The sequence below is a fragment of the Thermobia domestica genome, chromosome 4 (assembly GCF_964235325.1).
Source record: "Thermobia domestica chromosome 4, izTheDome1.hap1.1, whole genome shotgun sequence".
Lineage (NCBI taxonomy): Eukaryota > Metazoa > Arthropoda > Insecta > Zygentoma > Lepismatidae > Thermobia > Thermobia domestica.
The window spans coordinates 2,483,027-2,506,476 of NC_137457.1; the positions used below are offsets into that span (position 1 = coordinate 2,483,027).

The window sequence follows — 23,450 nt, forward strand, 5'->3', positions numbered from 1 at the left end:
CTAATAGGAAATTGTAGTTGGGAATATCGAAAACCCAATAGATTTTTTACATTAGTTACAGCAAAATTTGAAACTATATTTGAAATATCGCTTATACTTGCCCCCCCTTGCAAACCACAACATGGGCGCCCTTGTTCGCACATGAAATGCATCAATCACTAATAGGGATAAGTACAGTAGAGCGTCGATTATCCGAACGTCGGTCAACCGAACGACCGCTTAACCGAACTGTGTACTCGCTCGCACCTGTTACTCTCCCACCCTACCGTCCATCATCCCCCTCACTCCCAAACCAAGTTTCCCACAGTAGTCGCCGCACTGAGCCACCGCTGGCGGAACATTGCTTCTAATGGGGCCTTCATAAGGCGCTGCTGACCGGCCAAGCCGCCAGTCGCTGTGTTTCAACAATCAGCACACTTCTGTAGGATTGGCACTGGCTGTAGAAGTACAATACAGTACAGTACAGTACAGTACAGTTCGATTATCCGAACAAACCAGTTTTCCGAACACCCATGTCCCCCAATTACTTCGGATAATCGACGCTCTACTGTATAACCAGTTTCTAGAAAAATCGTACATTTCAGTTTTCTCTAAACCGGTTGTTTTTTCACCGAAACCGATTTTGAAAAACCAGTTTTTTTTAATTTTGATAGTTTTTTCTCTAAAAAGCGAGAACAAGAAAAAAATAGCTTTGGTTTCTACCACTAGCTGGTGTAGCATAAGTATGTTCAGCTTTAGAATACTATGTGTGAGAGTGTAAGACATTATATGCGTATTCTTGTAGAAACTGAAGATAAAACGAATTTCTTTGTAAACGATGTAGGACGACATCCATCCCACTTATTGAGGTAAAACTGAAAGTAAATTTAGGGCCGTGCCGTGGGGGGGGCGAGCTGGGCGATGGCCCCGGGCACCGAAGTAAGGGGGGCGAAAAATTCGGGAGAAAAGGAAAAGAGATAGGAAAAATTGCTTAAAATATATGTATGGGGGCGCCGTCGTATACTCTCGCCCCGGGCGCTGATTTTCCACGGCACGGCCCTGAGTAAATTATACCCATATTAAGTTCTCTGTATGAAAATGACCATTAGGGCGCAGCGAAAAATCACTTTTCTATATATCGAAAACGCAATAGTGCGGAAAAGTTGTCAATTGATATTGATAAAATACTGTAAAAGAATGTCGTCGCTGAAATCGAAATTCTTCGGATGGTGAATCGCCAAAAAAGACTTAGTGTCTTTATAGGGTATGCAAACCAGCCATACACCACTCTTTTGTATTTATACGGTAAATGAACAAAAGCATTACTTATATTTCTTAACTTACGTAATATATATAAAATTTAAGAAATATTTTCAGCATGATTTAGGCACATTGGGAATCACACAATAGCCAATTTGACCAAAATAACAATCTACTTAATACAAAATACACATTTTTTCTGCACCTCTCTGCTTATTTCAGTGAAACAATCCAGGACCCATGACGTGGACGTTTGTGCAACTCGATCCCTCTCATACCCACTCTATCATCCACATACGTACGTTCAAAATTAAATTTTTGATTCTTTGCAGAGTATAGTTTGCCTTTGTTTCTACTTTTGGGTTTACAGATCGATATTTTAGTTTAAGTCTGATAAAACCATCTCTGCCACAAACTGATGCAGATGCTTCTCTTACAAGTATCACACAGCGTTCTGTACTCTGGTTGTGACAGGGATATTTCAAAGCTCTTTTTATGCCTTGATTTTCACAGTTATTGCTGTAGATTTCAAGTTCTTAGTTGGAAAACAATGACAGCGCTGGAAGAGGCATCACGTCAACTGATTCCCAATTAATAAGGTATGTATAATCGTTTTCATTGAAATTGAGCTTTGGTAGTATAATTTTTATTACATGTGGACTCATTGTCTGCTTTAGCTGGTCTTCCTCTTTTCGTCTTCCTACTGTTGCTACTATCAATATCTATACTCTTCTCGTTCCTAGCCTTTCCGCTTGCGTTGACCATCTTTCTCCATGCGTCTTTTCTGACATGAAGTATTTCATTGTCAACCATGGAAAGCAATATATTCTCCGGGTTTGCGAAATAACCGTTATTTTGGATTATTTCTTGAACCAATTATCGCTTGTTTCAAGATAGGTGTTTTGAAGAAGTTATCATAAGTGACACTAAGTTATCATTAGTCACATGTGTTTAGCTCCATCTTTAAAATTAGAGTATCTTTTTACTGAAAACCAGCGACCTCCAGTCTCTTTCCTGCATAGAGTTTGATCTTTAAGACCATCAAAGTACAAGCTTCTAAGAACTTTTCCTTTGGCTATTAGCACTTCCTTGTGTCGTATCTTTTCCATTTCTCGCCGGATTTATGAGCGGTCTATCATTTGGCCAGCATTCTTTGGACCAATTCCAAAAGATTGTAATGTAGCTGTTGCTATCAAAGCAGTCGCATGATCAGATGTTCCAAATCGGTCTCAGCCAGCATATCGAGAGATCTAATGACATGTCGTTGCTGCTTGCTTCTTTTTTCTCTAAGAAGAAGATGACTTCTGGAGTTCATTATAAGTACTCGTTTGTGATACGTAAGAAGACTGTTGGCGGGTGGTCTCTCGTGATTTCGTTTTAGTGCCTAAGATTAGTTGTAAAGTCTCCTTGTAGTCAACTCCCTTTATTCTGCCTACTCGTGTTGTTCTCTGATCTTGTAGAAATTTCCACTTCTTCCTAGGTACTTACTTTCTCAATTCACATGAGCAATGAAAAGCTCATGACATTTACAGGAACATATATCAAAGAACTTCGTGTAATCTTGTTTAACAGGGGTGCCCACAAGGGGGGGCTATGACGCAAACTGCGTCATTGAAATATTTGGGGGTTAAAAATCTATATAAATATGTTTGATGGGGGGGGGGGTAAAATTAATCGAAAAGAAGATTTTTTCATGGAAGAACACCTACGGATAGACAATTGAGGGGGGGTGCGTCATGGACATAAGGGGGGGTGGGCACCACTGTGTTTAAATATATCCATTTTTTCTGGAAACTAGCAGAAGCTTTCGTTTTCTTCTCAGATTTAACAAACTTCTTGTATACTTTCCGTGCAAGGCAAATAGAAGTTGAACTATACGTTCTAACGACACAGTAGGGATGGAAGCCTTGTCCGAAATAGATTTCACACACTGAGTAACGTCTCTAGCCACCTTCTTTACAGATCGATCATACCCTTTCTCACACTTTCACACTACCAATTGAAAATAATGCTTCATTACATCTGATTTTCCCGTGTTTGGACATTCAGCTGAGCTTTCAGGTAGGCAACTGCACACCTGAAAGCTCAGCTGAATGTCCAAACACGGGGTAAGAGGTGACCAGGGGAATGTTTACCGGGACATGTAAAAGTAGTAGAAAATGACCGATATTAGTGTCGAATTCATAGTTTTCGCGGTCGTTGAAATCATTGCTGAAACTCCGATCGCATTAACGTCCAAATTCACGCTATTCGGTTCCGGGCCGGGGGTCACAGGTTGGTGGGGTGGGGTGAGATACCGAGACATATAAAAGTAATCCAAAATGACCGATATTAGTGTCAAATCCATAGATAACGCGGTCGCTGAAATCAATGGTGACACTTCCATTAGCGATGACTTGCAAATTTAGTTACAATTGTATGCGGGCCGGGAGTTAGCGTGGGAGGGGATACCGAGACATGTAAAAAAAAAAAATAGCCCAAAATGACCGATATTAGTATCAAGTCCATAGTTTTCGCGGTCGCTGAGATCAATGGTGATACTCCCACAAGCGTTGACTTCCAAATAAAGCCCCGTGCGAAGTATGGGTATATTCAACTAGTATAATATATTTGTGATCAATTTCAAGTCATAGTGCTCTCTAAGCTACAGAAAAGTAGAAGTAAAAACGCAATCGATTGAATTATAGTTACTAACAATAATCTACCATTTAGATTACAGTAACTTCACAATAATTTTATTTTTACTATAGTATATTTTCTACTTTACAATTTCACTTCAATTAAATCAAAAGTGAGTTAAAAAACGCAGGAGTTAAAATCTTTTTTTAAAGAAAAAGATCCTGCACCCATCTCATGTTTCTATACCTAATCGGCTTCCAATTGGTAATGATGTATGATTTGTGCTCCTCAACGGATGCTCTGCAAACTAAAGTTTATTGAAGATTGAACATTCTCCATTAGAGGGCAAGAGGGTTACAGAGAACAAAATGTAATCCTGGACAGATACTTAGTGAACGTGGCGATGCTTTAGCTGACTCAAACAAACGAAAAGAAAACAAACATATTAAAGTTACTTTCAATTCATGGAGCTTTCTTACAGCACAAATTATTGACAACAAAAATTTGCTAGATTTGCAAGTAATTCTTCGAGCTCTTATATATTACTTGATCGTACGGTGACTTTAAAGCATAGTTGTGTCAAATGCTTGAATTTCGTTGCAAACACGCTCACTGATTATAGATGCTGAACAGAAGCTTGTCAGAGTTGCTTTAAATAATTCAAGTCAATAAGTGAGAAATAACAGCAATTTTCTTATCAACTTAACTTGTCTTCTGGTGTTATGTTACGTAACACGTTTGTTCCTCGGTTATAGCTTTGTTTTCCTAGTTGTGTTATGTGGTGTATCGTATTCACAACAGTTGTTTTCGCATAGGACGCAATATGCTACTAAAATTACATAGTTTTTTCTTAGGCACCGCTACTCTCTCTGACCACTTGACAGATGGAGTCAAACAACTCTAACAAACCCTAATATTGGTCATTACCATAGTGCACAATAGTGTGTGTTACAAAAATGATATTGAATCAAATAGTTTCCACCGAATTCTCAAAATCTATTAGACACAAGGTAAGTCTTTTAAGTATTTTGTGATCTTAAAAGAATATACGGATAGTTGAGGATCCAAATTATGATATCTGAAGTAGGGAAATTAAATATTGAAACTAGAAGTTCCGTCATTTTCTGTTTCAACAGTGGGATAAAGACCAAAAGAAAGTATATTCTTTATGTGCTGAATCCATATCAAGAGATAGATCATTTCTCATAATCTCTCAAATGCTGAATCCATATCAAGAGATAGAGCATTTCTCATAATCCCTTAAGCATCAGAAGTTCGAGCATTTCTCATAATCTCTCAAGTGCTGAATCTATATCAAGCAATAGAGCATTTCTCATAATCTCTTAACTGCTGAATCCATATCAAACAATAGAGCATTTCTCATAATCTCTCAAATGGTGAATTCATATGAAAAGATAGAGCATTTCTCATAATTCCTTAAGTATCAGAAGATGGAACATCTCTCATAATCTTTTAACTGCTGAATCCATATTAGGAGATCGACTATCTCTCATAATCTCTTAAGTGCTGAAACCATATCTAAAGATAGAGCATTCTTCATAATCTCTCAAATGCTGAATCCATATCAAACAATAGAGCATTTCTCATAATCCCTTAAGTATCAGAAGATCTAGTATTTCTCATAATCTCTTAAGTGCTGAATGCATATCAAGCAATAGAGCATTTCTCATAATCTCTTATGTATTTTTGCGGGAAGCAGAATGAATCATAGATTCTTATATCTCTCCATCACAAATGGTATATCATTTAAAGGTGAAAAATTTCTAGCGTAATTTTTAAAGGCAGAAATCTTTTAGTCGAAAAATTAATTACTAGAGTGAACTATAATGAAAGAATAAAGGTCATATTCAACTCTTCGAAATTATCACTTACATGGAGCTAGATTTACTACTAGGCCCACCAGACACTGGCCTAGAGACGTAACGTTCTTTGGGGCTCATGTTAGAGGCAAAGTTAATAGTCAAGACAAGAAATTGCACAAGTTGAATAATAAAAGTCGTAGTAAACAGCTACCAAGTAATAATTCCTTTAACGAGTCCATTGGCCTACATCATTGGTGGTTGAAGTAAAGTGGAAATTTACCATTGTATATTTACAGTAGACAGTTGTGTAGAAGCGAGCGCATAACGGTTTCGCTTTTGCATGGGGCACCCTCGCGTAGCCCTCCTGTGCACTTGTGTCTCAGGATTTCCTACATCATACCAAAATTCATTAAAATTTACACAAAGCTGTTGGAGAAAGATATGCAATAAAAAATAACGTTTATTTTTTACATTTTCTATTGCATTGAAATTTTGTATGTCTGAGTGAAGGACGGCAAACACGTTTTAGCCTAGGAGTGGCAAAACACTAAGCTATGCCCTGCAATTAAAGTTAATCAAGTGTTTCCAGCAAAGCATAAGCTCCAAACATTAACGTCGTGGGTTTATTTATTATGTACATGAAAATCGGTGTTCATCTGTTTTAGCACTTAACATTTTGTTCAATTTTTTAGGAGTTTGGTTTAGCAAAACTCCTTTAAATATTTACCTTGATTTGTCCGCTTGCCCACTCAGAAGACAAAAAGTTTTTTTTAAAAAAAACTACTTGATATATGACCATTAATTTTAGCCAGGATGAAGGGGCTAAAAAATTCGAGAATCGAAATCCTTGTTGGAGGTGATTCATTCACGAGCAGTGGGTATGGATAAACAATTTTCGGTTTTAATATTGATCACGATACAGCAAAGACGGTAGTAGATAGTGAGAAGTAGTTTCATCCAATCGGAACAACTCGAAAAATATATTCCATATACATCCTTATCCCTTTACTAAAACCGGAAGCAATAGAAATCCACTACAACTTCCGGTTTCAATATTCATCTACTCTCCTGATGTGCTCAAGGATTGTGGCATGGACTTCTTAATGTTTTATGTTTTATCTAAATTCGCTTGCCGCAAGCTTGCATATGGCTTGTTTGGCGTGTCTTTTGCTTGCATTTAGCTTAATCAGACTTGCTATTTATGGAGTTTCGCTTAGGCTTGCATTTGAGATAATTTGACTTGTGAAGACAAGCTTGCAGCAATCCTTGCCCTGATGCCTCTTTGTGGTTAGTACGCATGGAGTGCCGAATAGCACATCCTCTTTATCTGTTTTCTGTACGGGTAGAAATGGAACGCTTCACGAAGGAACAGCATATTGTCAGAGTGAAACACATTAGAAATGTGGTGAATGTTATGCAGAGACTGTTCGCAAACTACGTGGAATGTTTCGTCAATGTAATACATCGACTAAATCGACTGTAGTGAGACTGATTGGTTGCTATATTTGAGAAAACTGTAGGGGAGGGGGGGAGATATTTAACAATGATCGAAAATGACCGACACTAGTGTCGAATCTATAGTTTTGAGGGTCGCTGAGATGAATAGTGACACTCCAGATCCCGTTTAAATCCAAATTCAGCTCGCAACTTGGAAGAGGGAGGATATATATATATATAATATGGCACTAAATTCGTTGTACAAAAGCAAAGGAATGATTCCTGAGAGTAAAACAAACAAAAAAAGTTCGAATAAACATAGGGCGAAAACCCCGTCGTTTACGTGTTATAGGCTGCCAAAAGTATCAAACAATTAATTTTAAAGGTTCATAGCTCCAAAACTATGGGGACCTACCGTAGTCGGGTCAAGATTTCACTTAGGAACTACTATGTCCCCTATCCAAAAATGTGTGTTTCAGAATCGTGAGGTGCTTCTACAACAATTTTTATAGAGGGAGTTTGAATACGAGCCTATGATATAAAGTAATTCTCCAACTACCTCCATAAAAATTGTTGCGTTAGTACCTTAGGATTCTAAAACATGTATTTTTGGATAGAGCACATACTAGTTCCTAAGTGAAGTCTTGACCCGACTACAGTAGATCTCGTAGTTTTGGGACTATGGACCTTTAGAATTCATTTTTTCATGTTTTCGGCAGCCTATAACACGTAAACGATGGGGTTTTTCCCTATGTTTATTAGAACTTTTTTGTTTGTTTTACTCTCAGAAATGACTCCTCTGCTTTTGTACAACGAATTAAGCGCCATACTATATATATAAAACTTAAAGACTCTTGAACCACCCGACCGATCTCGAGCAAACTTTCAACGTAGATAAGGTTTGGACCTAGACAGATTTTCATTATTTCACTTTGACTGTGCAACGTAGGAGAGGACATCAAATATCAAGTATATCTATAGCCGGTTTTGGGGGATAACATTAAAATAATGAACTAATTCAATAAAAAAAATTTGTTTCACATTTTTTGAGGTATAGCTAATTCTAGTAAATTAGTCCCAATGTTGGGTGTTCCTTAGATCATTGTACATACTGTTTATTCTTATTTTAGATTTCATGTTTCAAATAGAAGCTGGACTCTTACACTGAAGCTTAACAGTGATGAGTTTAAGAATGTGAGTCCCTAACTAACTTATAGACAATGGGTGATGCTTTGCGGACTTTGTCTCCAAAAAGTTTAACACTGCTTCTATGATACCGCTTTGAGACTTGTAGAAAGCACCAGGATGAGTCCTTTAAGTGTTATTTCTGATTTTCACTTGCAAACAAGTGATTGGACGCAAGAATCACTTCGCATTAATTCTATTTCAATCCTCAAAGTTGTTGTTTCTATATTCAACCTTAATGTACACCGTTAAATCTATGAAAGCGTATCTGGAACTAAACGATTTTCACGGTATAAGTCCCACAACCTTTTGACATACTCCATTACGCACTACCAGAGGAATATTTGCGTTATTCTGCACTATCTTACATAATCTATTATCAAATCTACATCGCTTTCAAGTGAAAAGAAACTGAGTCGGCTGTGTTGCCCTCTGTTATTATTTGTAGTTTTCCTAATCAGGTATTCTAAAGTCAGGTTAAAAAGTAACGGGAACGAGGCGTCCCCTTCAATCAGATCCCTATAAATTCTGAAAGAATCAAGTCAACTTAAATGGTAATTGGAATAATACGTCCAGATGCTTCAGATCCGTATACATTCTCAAAGAATCACTATCATCATCATAAATATTCTGCCCTTATTGGCAGGTCACTTGCCGCAGCTATGGAGGTTCAATGTTCTACGGTCTTCCGCTAACCTCTTTTTCTTCACGTATGATTTTTCTGTTTTTATATCGTTCATTATTTGTAGCCTTCTTCGCCCTCTCTCTCTCACTTTTCTAGCACGTAACTCATGATTCAAGTCCTCAGGTAATGTCCCAGTCAGCTTCTCTTTCTCTTCTCAATAGTATTTAGTATTCTTTTCTCCTCCACCATTTCTTACACCCTCTCATTCGTTTTCTGTTCGACCCAACTAATTCTTTCCATTCTTCTCCACACCCACATTTCGAAGACTTCCAGTCGTTTTTCATCACTTTTACGTAATGTCCATGTTTCCGCCCCATACAGTACAACACTCTACGCGAAGAACTTTATAAGTCTTTTTCTCAACTCTTTTTCCCACAAAACAGACTTTTCTTCCTCCTAAAGGCTTCTTTCACTATTCCTATCATCAGTGTTTTTTCCAGACATTTTTTGGTGGGGCATTGCCCCCCTCCCGGAGCTCTGAGAGTGCCCCTCCGGACGAGACCAAAATAATACGTCTATAAATAATAATAAATAAAATAGTACCAGCAGTGTCCCCCCGGAATACTACGTGTGGCCCGCCGGAACAGTTTTCCTAAAAGAACGACTGCCTATGGCCAATCAGGCCAAGTTATAAAGAATAAAAGTAAGGCATCCTTTTCCTCCAAGTCCTTATAAAGCCTGAAAAATAAGGCCAAGCTAAAAGGTAATGGAAATGAGGTGTTTTCTTGCTTCAGGTCATAATAAATCTTTAAAGAAACAGACAGTTTTCATCCTATCTGTACTTCTTGTCAGGGGCGGATCCAGGGGGAGGCGATTGCCCCCCAGAAGAGGAAACTTTCTTATTTTATATATATAAATAAAACCCATCCCAAAGTTTGGAGCCCTTAAAAGTAGCAGTATGACTACGCACCGCCCCCCCCCCCCAGAAGTCGGTCCTGGATCCGCCCCCCCCCCCCAGAAGTCGGTCCTGGATCCGCCCCTGCTTCTTGTTTCATTAAGACACGCTTCTACTAATCTTACACTCTTCTTGGTAAGCCCAAATTCTTTGAACAGTATCCCATAAAGCCTGTCTGTTTAACCTATAAGTTAGGAGTAACAGGAACAAGCCTTATCCTTGCTTCGGCCCGTTATAAAACATGAAAGAATCAGATGACTTTTTGTCTATTTGCACTTCGTATCTTGCTTCATTAAGCTACGCCGTTAGTAGTATTAGACTATCCTTAACAACTTGAAATTCTTCCAAGATTATCTCATATAATCGATATGTGCAAGTTGGAACAGAGCGTGAGCCAATCACAGAGGACTTACTGGCATGGAAGGCCGCATGAGACAATGTATACCATTTTCACATCAATCGAATGGTTATAAAGTCATTCATCGTACTCTAGCATCAGAGGGACACAAAAACTGTTATAACATTAACCAAAAAATTTATTTACTAAAGGAAAGCAGAAAAATTTATTTATTTAGCATTTTAATGAAGAATTGGATTCTCCGTGTTCTGAACTAGTCACTGAATATTCTGTGATACACTGGTAGTTCCAACGTGGATGATATTTTCCAAGGTGGACATCAGTTATCCAGCAAATATTTTCAATTCAGTATAAGATTATGTAAAGAGTATATTTTCAATAAGGGGTCAGGCGAGCTGGATGAAAGGGTTCAGGGGCCGAGACTGCCTCGGGGGCCGTCTGTTTGCACATGGCTGCTATGCAGCATTCTATTTTAACTTATAATTTACTCACCAATAAATGCTTTGTACAAATGCCATCCAGGACCATACGAAATAAGTCCAACCAGGAACATTTCGATTGCTACTGAAGTTGGCTTATCTCTCGGTTCAATACAACTGAAAATACAATTTAAAAAATAACGTTTAGACAATATGATAAGACTCAAAAATTATATAAATTAAATGTTTCATTAATAAACAGTTATTGTAGTAGATAATATCTCGAAATATAACCTTGAGACGTGAATGTGTTGTCACATAACATTCAGTCAATAAAATACATACATTCTCGGTCGATAGGACTTATACCGACGTCTAGGTCTCTCCTTTTTAACCGACCATTGTATCATGTGTAAGCATAGATTAAGGAAGGGATAGACATAACAGGCGAAGCAAATGAGAGGAAATGTCGAGGTATTGATACACTAAAGCCAAGTTAAAAAGTAGCGAAGATAAGGCATCCTTTTGCTGCAAAAGAATCAGTCAACCTCAAATGTAACGAAAAGGAAGCGTTTTTTGCTTCAGATCTTCATAAGTCTTGCAAGAATCACGCCAAGCTAAAAAATAAACTCATTCTTGCTTCAGTCCGCTATAAATCCTGGAATAATCAAACAGAAATAGATCAACGAATGTGACGTATCTGTAAAACTACCGAGTACACCATCATTCTTGTTATTTACCTGTCCTTACTGGCTTTTATCAACGCCAAATGTACTGCTCTTCCTTTTTCTCTCTATGTAGTTTGCTGAGAATAAGATCATCCAAGAGTAAAATCACAGAGCACCCAGTTAGAAATGAGTGGTCTAGATGCACAGATAAACAGATTCTATCAGAAACAATTCCTCACCTACCAGTAGGAGCTGGAGACAGCAGTGACTAGCCTCTACGCAAAAGACGGGGGCCGCGGTGGCTCAGTGGTAGAGTGTTTATCTCCGGCGCATGGGTTCCCTGGTTCGATCCCAGCTCGCGCCTAGTAAACTTCGTGGTGTTTATTAACCATGTGCGTGAGTTTCTCGGGGTTCTCCCGTTTCCTTTCACTTTCTTTATTCCACTATTTAATTCATTTCTCATCATCACCGCCTTCTTTAGTATAGCAGGCAAAACTGTGGGACGTAAAACTCAAAGATCTCATTTCATTTCATTTCTACGGACAGGTCGTGGTATGGATATTGAATCAGGGAAGTGTCAGAAGATGGATCCAGACAGACAAACATGAGGGACTGTACTTTGAATGTTAACCTATTTTAATTGTTACCTTGATTGTTAATAAATATGTTGTTACCCAGAATATTATCAAATTTCCTTATTCTTGTAACATAACTTACTCAAACTTCCCTTCTTAACCAATTTGAAGTTAATATAAGTTATAATTACAGACGATAGGAAAAAAATGAAATGAAATCTTTAAGTTTTACGTATGCTGGTTTTAGGTTATGCCGGTTAGGCTAAAAGAGACGGTGATGATGAATAATAAATGAAATGGTGGAACGAAGAAAGTAGGAGGAAACGGGAGAACCCCGAGAAAACCCACGAGCACGGTGTTTGTCCAGCACAAAGTCCACACGTCGCGAGCTGGGATCGAATCAGGGACCCCAAGCACCGGAGGTGAACCTCCGCCACTGAGCCACCACGCCCCCTACAGACGATAGGGTATGTTAAACATAACAATCGTATATTGATATAAGTCTACTTAGTGCTGCCAGCTAATTTAATTTGAGAAGTAGATTTATTCGAAGAAAAACACAATTACAGTAATTTTCTTTATGTACGGCTAACTAAATATAACCCGAAAGTGAGATGGTTTATCAAAATCTTATGACATATGATGAATACTTAATTCAAGAAACAGCAAACTTAATGTGAATTTTTTTGTAGCAAACCTAAAGCAAATCTGTGTACTTGCTTTCATTATCTGTCTTTTTTAGCTTCAGTATACCAGGTGTTCCAGATAAAATATGCAGAATTTATAAATTACAAATGATTGGGGGTAAAATAATGAAACATACAGAAAATGAGGTAGGAATCCGTTAGACAGCGCATCCAATGTAATACTCTGATTGCTCCACAAGGTCCCCTATCAAAGATCTTCTGAAGGTCACATACAAATTTTAAATATGAAGATATTCAAATTTCTATATCATTGAAAGGATCAACAACTTTTGCACCAAAAAGTTTTCATTTGAGGCCTGTTTAAGAAAGGTAACCAACTGTTTAATTTGATTGAAGAAGAATTTGGAACAAAATGGCCGTCATGTCGTAAATGGTACCTCACACGAAAAACTTTATCCTACAATAGATCTTTCTTTCCCCATGAATCATTCAAGATGTATCAAATTACGTACATACGTTACGATTTATAATTCTTGGGTGGCACCAAAAGTCCCCTAATAGAGCGTCTTTTGGAAACAGCAGATGCTTTATCGATGCTTCTAACGACCCCGTCCTATCTGAATTTTTGTTTCATCATTTTTTCTCTCCTGTCGTTTATAATTTATGATAATTAGGCGTTTCTTCTATATGGCCTAGAAATCAAAATAAAAAGGCTTATCCGGTTTGACATAAGGACCAGACTGTGTCACGTGATCAGGTCAAAAGTCGCGTTACGTGCTAAATCAAGTCTGGAGATTCCAAATCCAGATGTGGGCTATTTCAAGCACTTAAGCTCCGCGTTGGGCGGCCGGGGTAATTCGAACAAGATGCATATACTTCAGCGTTATTATTGATTTTACTCAAACAACTTGACTTTTGACAATGTTCTATTTATATTTACCTTATGTGTTAATCGTTTTTAAGGTCTTTATTATGTCTTTGTAATAGGCTTTCAATTAGCCATCTCCTTATTAGTTTTCGAGATATGTAGACAACTTAATTTATTAAATTGATTTTCCATTGACTTTAATGTTCATGTTTCGTAATTTTTTACTATGTTCCATCCATTTCAGGACATACTCTCGTATATCAGGACATGGACATACATCCGTTCCATACTCTCGGAATACAGAATTTACACAGTCGTTTATACATTTGAGCTCAATGTGAGTCCTCTCCCCCAAAGTCTGATCTGACCATTGCAACCGGATAGGCCCTTGTGGTCATTCGTAAACGTTTTCCCTATTAAAAAAAAAAAAAAAAAAAAATGTTCATTTTTCCATGATGTTTTGAATGACGTAAGAGAATACATACGGTGCTATTTAAAAGTTTCCGCTGACCTCTCAGAGTCCCGACACGTGTAGGGCAAGCAGAAGGATTCAATGTGCCCTATGATATTTCCGTAGTTTACATTTTATTCTTTTACCTTGAATATTAGTGATTTATAAGTACTGGCCGTTTTATCTGAAACACCTGGTATACTGCCGCAATGATAAAGTAAACCTCATATTTTACTGTCATTTTTGGCTCAGTAATACAGCGTAGTACGAGGAAAGGAAAGAACGACTTACCGGAAACAAAGAAGCATATTTCCCACCATTCCAGATGCCGAAAGAACCACCAATAGGACTGAGAGAGACTCGAAAGCAATGTATTTCACTGTGCAATCAGAAGCACAGGGACCACTCTTGGCATTCCCATTGGCAGGCTTTACACACGAGCAATTGTTGTAAATCTATAAAATATAAACCATAAATAGACATTAAGTGAAAAATGTTATCTGATTAGAATGCATGTTTTTCACTTTTACAGCATGATAATCAGTAGCGACTACTTATAGAAATGAAAATAAAAAACCCTCTGATTATTCTTAATTCTAAAATGTTATATCCAATCATTAAATATTGTAATGTCTTATAGGTAGAAGCTAAATAACGGTCCGGGCTACTCTTTTCCCCTTCACCAATTTATTATAAAATTTGTTAAATACTCTTTGATTACAAAGAGTAAAATAGTGTCTATCTTGTTATTGACCAGATAAGAGGAAATAGGTGTTCTGCACGCAGGGGCGGACTGGCCCACCCTGCTACCCTGCAAATGCAGGGTGGGCCCCCAAACAGGTGGGCCCCCTCCACCAATTTTAAAAAGATGTGCTCAATTAAACCTACCAGCATCAAAAATATGGCAGGGTAACTCCGGTAAACTTGAGTTTTGCATAAAAAAGACATAAAGTTAAACTTTCATGAGCAGACCTTATTCTTCTTCACGTTTATCAACTTGAAAAGGTTCCGTCTATGAGACAATCAGGCCCTAAAACATTGCGGGGTTTGTGATACAGCAGCTGTTAAAAACGAGCACGTTAACTACTACTTTTTTAAAATATAAGAAACACAGTAGATTTCAGGCTCTTATTGGATTTGGATACCATTGCCTACTCCGGTCCTTTTACAAGCCGGCGAGTGGCGATGTTTTAAAGAGGCAATAGTTTCGTAGATATTGTTATTGTGGAAAGTGGAGGAGGAGCCGGAACGCTTTTGAACTGCATTGCCCTCAGACCAAGCTTCGAAGAAAGAAATCGGATCAGGCTTCGTTGGTTTTTTTTTTTTTTTCAGTGTGGTAAAGCGAAAAAAAAATTAGTCGCCACTATCAACGATTGTTTTATACAAACTTCAAATAATTACTATGAAGTTGCTGCCCTCGGCTCGTGTTTTATTTGTATATTACATCGAAGAGCAAATCCGATAGCAGCAATTCAATTATTGGAACACCAGTTACGTGTCGTTTGTCGTGGAAGACAGATGTGGTTGTGTCAGTATGGATGGTAGGAGTGATTGTAAGATTACTGTAAAGAAAAAATATATAAGTGGTGCTAAAAAGCGAGAACACCAACGAAGATGTGATTTACAAAAAGCTGCATCTGACCCAAAACAACGTAGGCTATTTGAATCTGTGAAGCCCCAAGAAACAAATGAGCGTGATGTGACTCATTCGAGTACTGCAGGACAGTTGCCAGGTTTTTTTTTTTTTTTTTTCTGTCTAAGGTGTTTATAATTTATAATGTATACACCACGTCTTTGGATGATTTCAGTCAATTGTAGCTTATCTTTTACGGCAATTTTTCTTGAAATTACACAACTTTAACAGGCGAACACGAAATTAACTGAACTGTTTGCTGCCGCGTAGTGCTTTCAAACGGGTCAGATCAGGCTTTCATGGGTCAGGGGTCGAGTCAAGCCTGCTTGAGACACGGGTCGGTTCAGGTCACCTACGCTAGGGTCAGGGCTGCTCTAGCCACAGGTTGGCTCGGGTCAACTTTCTTATGCGCCGTTTCGGCTAAATCCTTCTCGGGTCGAGAGGGTCGGGTTGAGTTGAACGTCGTCCCGACCCGACTCATGACCCGAATAGGTTTTAGCCGAAACGACGCATAAGAAAGTTGACCCGAGCCGGCCCGTGGCTAAAGCAGCCCTGACCCGACCTGTGACCCAAGGAGGTTCGACTCGAGCCATGACCCGATGAAGCCTGACCTGACTCGTTTGAGAGCATTAGCTGCCGGCACTGGGCTCAGTAAGCGTTGGTGTAATTTCTAAAAGTGCTGAACACTTATGCTGTCAATCAAATCAGTGTGTATATCGTGTAAATGTTAACTTCCCTTTAGTTATTTAAAGTTAATTTAAAATAAAAGTGTAGTAAAATGTAAAAATTATTATTTGTGATGTGCAAAGTAGGTATTCATATGAAAAGAGAAGTTGCGGCCAGCCGAGAAATGGGCGGACTACACTAGATGATAGACGATATCTAATCTTTCTGCGACATGAAGATATGATATTATGACTTACTTATGTCAAGGAAAATCTTGCGTTTCGAAATCTATCGCAAATTTACCTGCAATCGTATTTTTTGTGTTGCATTGAGGCCACAAAGTTACAGCTTGTTCAAGTTTCCAACACTGACGCCATGTCTGTTGTCTCACCTGACACGCTTGGGGGGGGGGTTGTCTGCTAGGAGCGGGGCATACTTCCTCGAGATTATACAGCAATATTTAGACGAGTTTGTGTATGTGGGTTACAACATTTTCTTCTCGCCAAAAAGACAGGTACAGAGAGAGATTGCGGCACATTCGCGAGCAGACTCCCGACTGAAGTAAGTGGAATGCCAAGTACATTTTTTACATTTTTATACAGTGGGCCCTCATTTTAGTTTAGCAGGGTGGGCCCTATAGTTGCCAGTCCGCCCCTGTCTGCACGGTGCCCCTTCTCTCAAAGCAGTCTCCAAGGCACCTGCTGGTTCTGGTGAGTCTTCAAGGATAGCCCCCTCAGCCCAAGGCAGCTTCGCGAGGCTTGGTTGTAGTAAGGATCCCTAGTCCAACGCAACCTCGGGTAAGGATAGGTATGCCCCTAGTCCAATGCGACCTCAGGGCAGGTGTTGGTTGACTGATGCCGAGTCCCTCGATGGTCGAGCTTTATCTGTCCTCTTCGGGTCCCTCCGTGAGGTCCGTTTTCTTTCGGCGTTCCTCAGTGTCTTTCGTGTCGGCTTCTTGCCTGCTACGCTGTTTACAATCAATACCACGTGTTGTGTTGACATGTGCTTTTGTCGTGATGTGGGGATCCTTACAATATATATTTACTTTTGCTTATTGCTGAGTTTACTTGGAGATCATTTGTTTTATACAACGATATGATGAAAAACTATTTTGAAGAAGAAAATTAATCTATGTTGCTTATATTTCTGTAGAAAATATGAAAAACACGTACAGATTAAGTATAAGGGGAGAAATTTATGTAACAATGAAATATTTCTACATAGAAACACACTCTGACGTTGAAAAAATCCGGCCAGCGACTAGGCTAGTGGTCACTCGGGCCAAGAACTCGCCTTAGCACTCCCCTTTCCCCCGACCAACCAAAGCAAAACGCTCCCCAACTGCACCTGATATGGTAATCACACAGTAATTCTTCTACTCCATTTTTTTCTTCAAGTGGCAAAGCTTGGTTTCAAAATTGCAGTACATAGGGCAAAGTTCTTTTGTTGGGCAAAAGCAATTTTCTTCATTTCCCGCTTAAGGCGGATCCTGTCAAGCATACAGTGAGTTGATCGGAATGACATAGCCAAACCCACGTCATAGTGGATTTGTCCGATGAATGGTGTGTCTCGTGCTTCAAGTTTTTTTTTTTTTTTTTTTTTTTTTTTTTTGCAAGTGATCAGGTGCACGGAGATAGATTTGTGTGGCTGCAACACATCACAAAGTAACTGTATTGATATATTTTTGCTATCACAGCACTTATTAGGGTGTATATATTATAATTTACGCGTATAGTTGCATTCGTGTTGTTACAAGCCGGTAGTTGATTTGATTTTGAGTTTAACGTCTCGTTCAGCAGCGAGGCTATATGAAACGTGGACCTACTGATTAAAGTGGAATCCGAACCACATGAGCTCCCGTCGGGGTCTCCCACGCCAAAGGCGCGTACGCTAACCGCTTAGCCAGGGAAGAGCTCTACAAACCGGTAGATAGCTCTTCATAAGTTGCAAGTCGTTCGTCTGGTATCGGACAAAGTGGAATTGGGTGGTATCGGACAAAACACTGGTAAATAAACTTGACGTTATTTAATGGTTTCTGGCTTTTTCAGGAAACCATGGGGAAAATGCTTGGCAATTGGGATAAAGAAAATATGAAGTTGCCCATGGACAAAGTTATTTCCAAAGAAGTACGTGCGGCCTGTGCTAGATATGGTGTTCTTAAGAGTACATTAGGAGATCGTGTCGAAAACTGTTGGAAGGGAAAGAGGCAACAGCTAAGCCTCGCTGCTCGGATAACAAAAGCACATTTAGTAGAACGTTTGGTCGTGATCAAGAAGAAATACTATACAATCATGTAAAGGCTTTGTATAGTTAACTAGTCTAATGCCACTAAGAAAATCAGAATTTTCAAAACTAGCTTACAAACTTTCTGAAAAAAAAAAACTAAACATCATAATCTGCGGGGAGTTTTTTGATGAATATTGGATACTGTGCAATACATGTAAAGACTGACTCCATGAACAATGTGCCAATTTTGAAGGTAGACTGTTTTATCATTGTGATTTGTGTCAGAATGAAAAAGATAACGACTCTCGATGAGACTAAGAAGTTTAAGGTCTATTTTATACTTTTATTTTAGGCTGTATTTGAAAGCCTAATAAAACTGTATTTCGTGTGTAAGAACTCCTGTAAATAAACAGCTACCATTTGTAATTTGTTATGGTGTTAAATTACCTCAAAAGACCCATTCTCTGTAGTTTTATGTTTGTCCCATACCACTTTTTAAGAACCCTAATTTGTGAATTTTTTAATGAAAATATATATTATTAGCTTTTACCTGTCAAATCACCTTTAACATGTTGTGTATAAGATACCAAGGTATCATTTTGTGCATTAAGTAATTTGATATAGTTATTTTTCAGCTTGACAGACTAAAAAAAGCTAAGGTGTCCGATATCAGACGACCTTCCACTAATTTAATTTTTAGTACAAGATAAAACACCAAACTAATTCGTATTTGATTGCCAAATAATCTGAGACTAACATAATTGATATACTTTTATAGTCCTATCATAATAACTGCAAATCACAATGTATTTGGAATTATATAAGGATGTGCGTATGTGTAGAATGAATCAACAGCTTGAATAGAATAGAATATTTAGTTATGACAAACAGTTAAGCTGTTATTTCGAGTATTATACTCAGACATTTTACAAATTTCTTAAATCGCTGTAAGTTAGATGAAAACACAGAGATGGAACTAAAATTTAACTTTGCGGGCTCTTTTGCCTGCAAAGGATTTTACAATGTCTTCAAAAAGTTTTGAAGCTCACTTATGCTCTATGAATATGATGCTAAGGTTGGTGAGTCATTGTTGTCCTGTTAAGTTTCTGAGATAATTTTTTATGATCTTTAGTTTGCTGAAACTCCTTTCCTTGCTTCAAAGTGAAAATAATCATTTGTCCAGTTTTGCGTCCCCCAATCCGGTGCCCGAAGCACAAGTCCCGTTTGCCCCTAGTTATGTCACTGAATTCGGCAACCTCTGGGCCTGAGAAGAGCCGCATTTTCAAAAATACCGAATTTCTCTTGTAAAGAAAGAAAGTTTAGGAAATAAGCGATAGAATCTGAAGGAATAAGCAGATATGTCTGTTAGCAGCTAGAGGAAGGCCTAACAACTGACTGCAGCGCCATCAAAACACAACCGACGCCTTCAGAAAACAGCGGTGTGTCAGCGCAGGAACTTGAACCCCCAAATCCACATCACCAATCTGAAAGAACCGATATCTCCGGATTTCTTCATATGAATCTGTAGTATTTTCACTCCTTCTGTACACTCCTTTTACTGTTGCATGCCCATACCTTACTTGGAACAGGTTAAGTTGATTAACAATATTAGAAACAATTTTTCAAGAACTACTATTTTTATATTAATTACCTCGTAATGCCTTATAGACTCAAATTTTCTTTACGCCTGCCTACCATCTGTTCATGTGCTATAAACAATATGTTTATATGCCATTAAGACGATTACTCCTAAAAGTATAGACCAACCTGTGCTAAACTGTTCTTACGAGGAAGAATTGCATCTATTCTGGTTTAGGGAAGAACGATGCTGGAGGTCCCGCGATGTCAGTGTCGGGGTGTGTCCGTAGGAGCAGATGCTTTAACTAGACGAATATGGGGGTAAAGAAAGAAATGTACGAAAAACACGTACCAACCTATGCTATGTGGTCGCTGCAAGCTACTTTTGCATCGCAATTGTATAACCATGCTTTCTAATGCTGTTTGTATGTTGACAGATGACTTACATGTTCCGCATCTACGTATAATTTAGATTCATAATAATCCCTCTTTCTTTCTTTAAATTTTACCTAAAAATTATAATAATCAAGTCCTCTAATGTTCAACTAAAACTAAATGTATTATACCGCGTTTCTACATTCTTCAAGTACCTGGAAGAGAAAAGCTGTAAGTCAATGGACATTGACAAATGAGGGAAATGAGAAAGAGGTCGGTAATATTGTATTATCATGTTCTACATATATTCTACAATCTCTGCATACAGTAACTTCAGTATTGGGCAATTTTTTGCAAAGAACTTTTCCACAGTAAAAAATAAAATACCGTTGAAACACTTTTAGTATAAATGTTGAGGGTGAAATTGATAAAATAGTTCTTATAGAGTGTGTTTAGAGTGTCCAAAAGCGTTAGTTCTTTCAAAACAGTATCTAGTGTGTCATATTTGACACAGTTCTTCTTGGCGAACAGTTCGAAAACAAAGAGATGATATACATTTTGCACATTTTGTACATACATCTGGGACATACTTGGACAACACAGTATCTACAAGGGGTATATTGTGTTATCTGGAAGTGTCCAAAGAGTGTTGATAATGTGTACAGTATCCTACTATGTCTAAAAGTAGTTTCTGTGTTTTTTGAAGTGTGGTCATTGTTCAACACGTTCAAAAATGTCCTGAACTGCCCTATTACTAAATAAAATATGCAAAGAATGCCTCCTAACAGTGATTAATACGAAATGTCTTAACAATGTTTAAAATCTATTTAAACTTGTGATGTGTCCAATGTTTAAAATCGGCCAGAAATGACTTCTACATGTATGCAAATGGTAATGTGTAAAGTGTCCTTATATCGTTTAAAAATTGTTTTCGTGCCGGTATACCTTTTAGGTATATCACAATTTCAGGTTCACTTTGAACACTTTTAGGGTAATTCCTATTAACCTCTGTTAGGATGCATTTTACATATGTTTATGAGAAATGAATGAAATCGTGGAATGAAAGAAGTGGGAGAACTCCGAGAAAACCCACGAGCACGGTGTCCTTACCATCTGAATCAGTCCTATACTAAATTCCACTTTATCTTTCATCCGACTTGTTCAACCTACAATCAGAAGAAAAAGTTTAAGATTGTACTAATAATCAAGAATAAATGAATTTATTGGTGAATGCCTTACCAGGATATTGTCAATCATTGTTCGATTACGGCAGCCAGCATGACACGGTGAATAGAAAGTGGTTTGACCATCCTGGGAACAAACTGGATTCATTGGAATATCATCATTACACCCACAATTGGAATTACAGCTTTCTCTAAGTTCTATTCTAGAAAGAAACAAGAAACAAACATGAGAAATATTTCTTTGTGCATGTTTGTGTGATTGTCAATAACTGTAATAGTAATGAAAACAAGAAATTTCCGATAGTCTTCCCAGAAAAGACGTAGTAAAATACACCTGTTTTGATGTGATTTAAGAACATATATTGTTGACAAGTCAAAACCGTAATTTCTAAATCAGATAGCACTAAAATGAAGAAGCTGAGTATATACGTAGGAACTGAAGCATGCTGTAACTGAGTTCATTTCAATTAAGTGAGTGTCCATTATTTAAATTAGCACGTTTTACAGAAGGAAAAAGAATAAATTCAGAAGGAAACAAGCTATCGTAAGTTCGAAGGACATGTCCCTTGGCAACATTCCAACAGATGCCACTATTTTAAAGACAGACAGTACTCCATATAGGTCTACATACCGCCATTTATTTATTTATTTTACAAAATCTCATCTTTTCTTGGAGATAAAGATGTAACTTCCCAAAATGCATAGCTTCCGGCCAACGCCATTGACAAAGAATCATGGCGTTAAAAATTTTGATGCCATGTTGCACCTGAAGCTCCTTTCTCTATACTCCTCTTCTGTCCTTGAGATACAGTCGAAGAACCACGAATTGTCTCTGAATTCTTTCTCATATTGCAAAGCTTTTGTAGCCTTTTTAAAAAGACGCTAATTGCATTAAAAACACTCATACAGTTCGAAAGATTGAGTATTGAAGTTCATACCTCTACCACCTGATTTAAAAGGATATTGGATTTAAAACGAATAGAAATTTATTACAAAATCGAAGATAGTTGTAGGTATATAACATATTCAGTTCATAAATGTTAAATATGGCCTCCTTCGGAAGCACAGCACACATCAAGGAGATGATAGAACTCTTTCCATAACTTGAACATTGACGCAGAGAGTCGCTGAAAGAAAGATAAAATTACTCCAATTTTGGGTGAAATTTAGCTAAAATTATCCGTGAAATTCCGTGCAATAAATAGATAAGTAATGAAGAGACAGTTAAGGTCATGCTTTGTTTAATGATGCACCGTTTCAACGACACCTATAGTAGTGTGCGTATGAACTCTTGTCAGTAGTCTCTTTTACTTCAACGAACAGTTGTGTATGCACTGTTTAGTCGTGTCGTTGGGCTCATTCGTGGCTTAGCGTACGCGCATTTGGCGTGGAAGACCTCGGGTTCGATTCCCGGCGACAGTCCATGTGGTTCGGATTCCACGTTAATCAGTAGATCCCGTCTCGTATAGCTTCTGTAAAGGAACGTTAAACTCAAAATCAATTCAACTCAATCGTGTCGTAATATGGAAAAAATTGGATGCAAATCCATTTTATTGTGCTCATTCGCGTGAGCCAATTGAATAGTGCGAAAAACATGAAAATACTATAAAATTCTGAATAGAAACTGTTAACTAAGAGCCTAAGCAGTATTTAAGTGGTTACTTTCAGAGAAAAAAAAATCATTCTCTACAAGAAATCGCTCAGTGATCGCCTCCCGATCACCCAAAATTGGAGATGATCACAAAGCGATGTAACTATTACACGCAAACGCACTGAACGTCCATAAATAACTTCTTACAAGAACAAGTTCACTGGCAAGGACAAGCAAGCGGAATAGCTCAGGAAAAAAACGAGAACTATGGAAGAAAAATTCCAATTGGTACCAAATATAGGACAGTGGTCCAGCTCCTTCAGATCTA

General features: G+C 38.1%; 1 protein-coding gene across 3 annotated transcripts in view; it reads right to left on the minus strand.

Moving 5' to 3' along the window:
• Positions 1-23,450, minus strand: part of LOC145683657 (solute carrier organic anion transporter family member 74D-like) — a 112,505-nt gene that overhangs the window by 9,969 nt on the left and 79,086 nt on the right. For all 3 annotated transcript variants that reach the window (XM_081754996.1, XM_081754997.1, XM_081754995.1), the window contains 3 exons: positions 21,587-21,734; positions 14,161-14,324; positions 10,734-10,837 (listed from right to left, as the gene is read on the minus strand). In XM_081754996.1, coding sequence (XP_081611122.1) covers positions 10,734-10,837; positions 14,161-14,324; positions 21,587-21,734 — 416 coding nt within the window. The remainder of the gene's footprint in view (positions 1-10,733; positions 10,838-14,160; positions 14,325-21,586; positions 21,735-23,450) is intronic.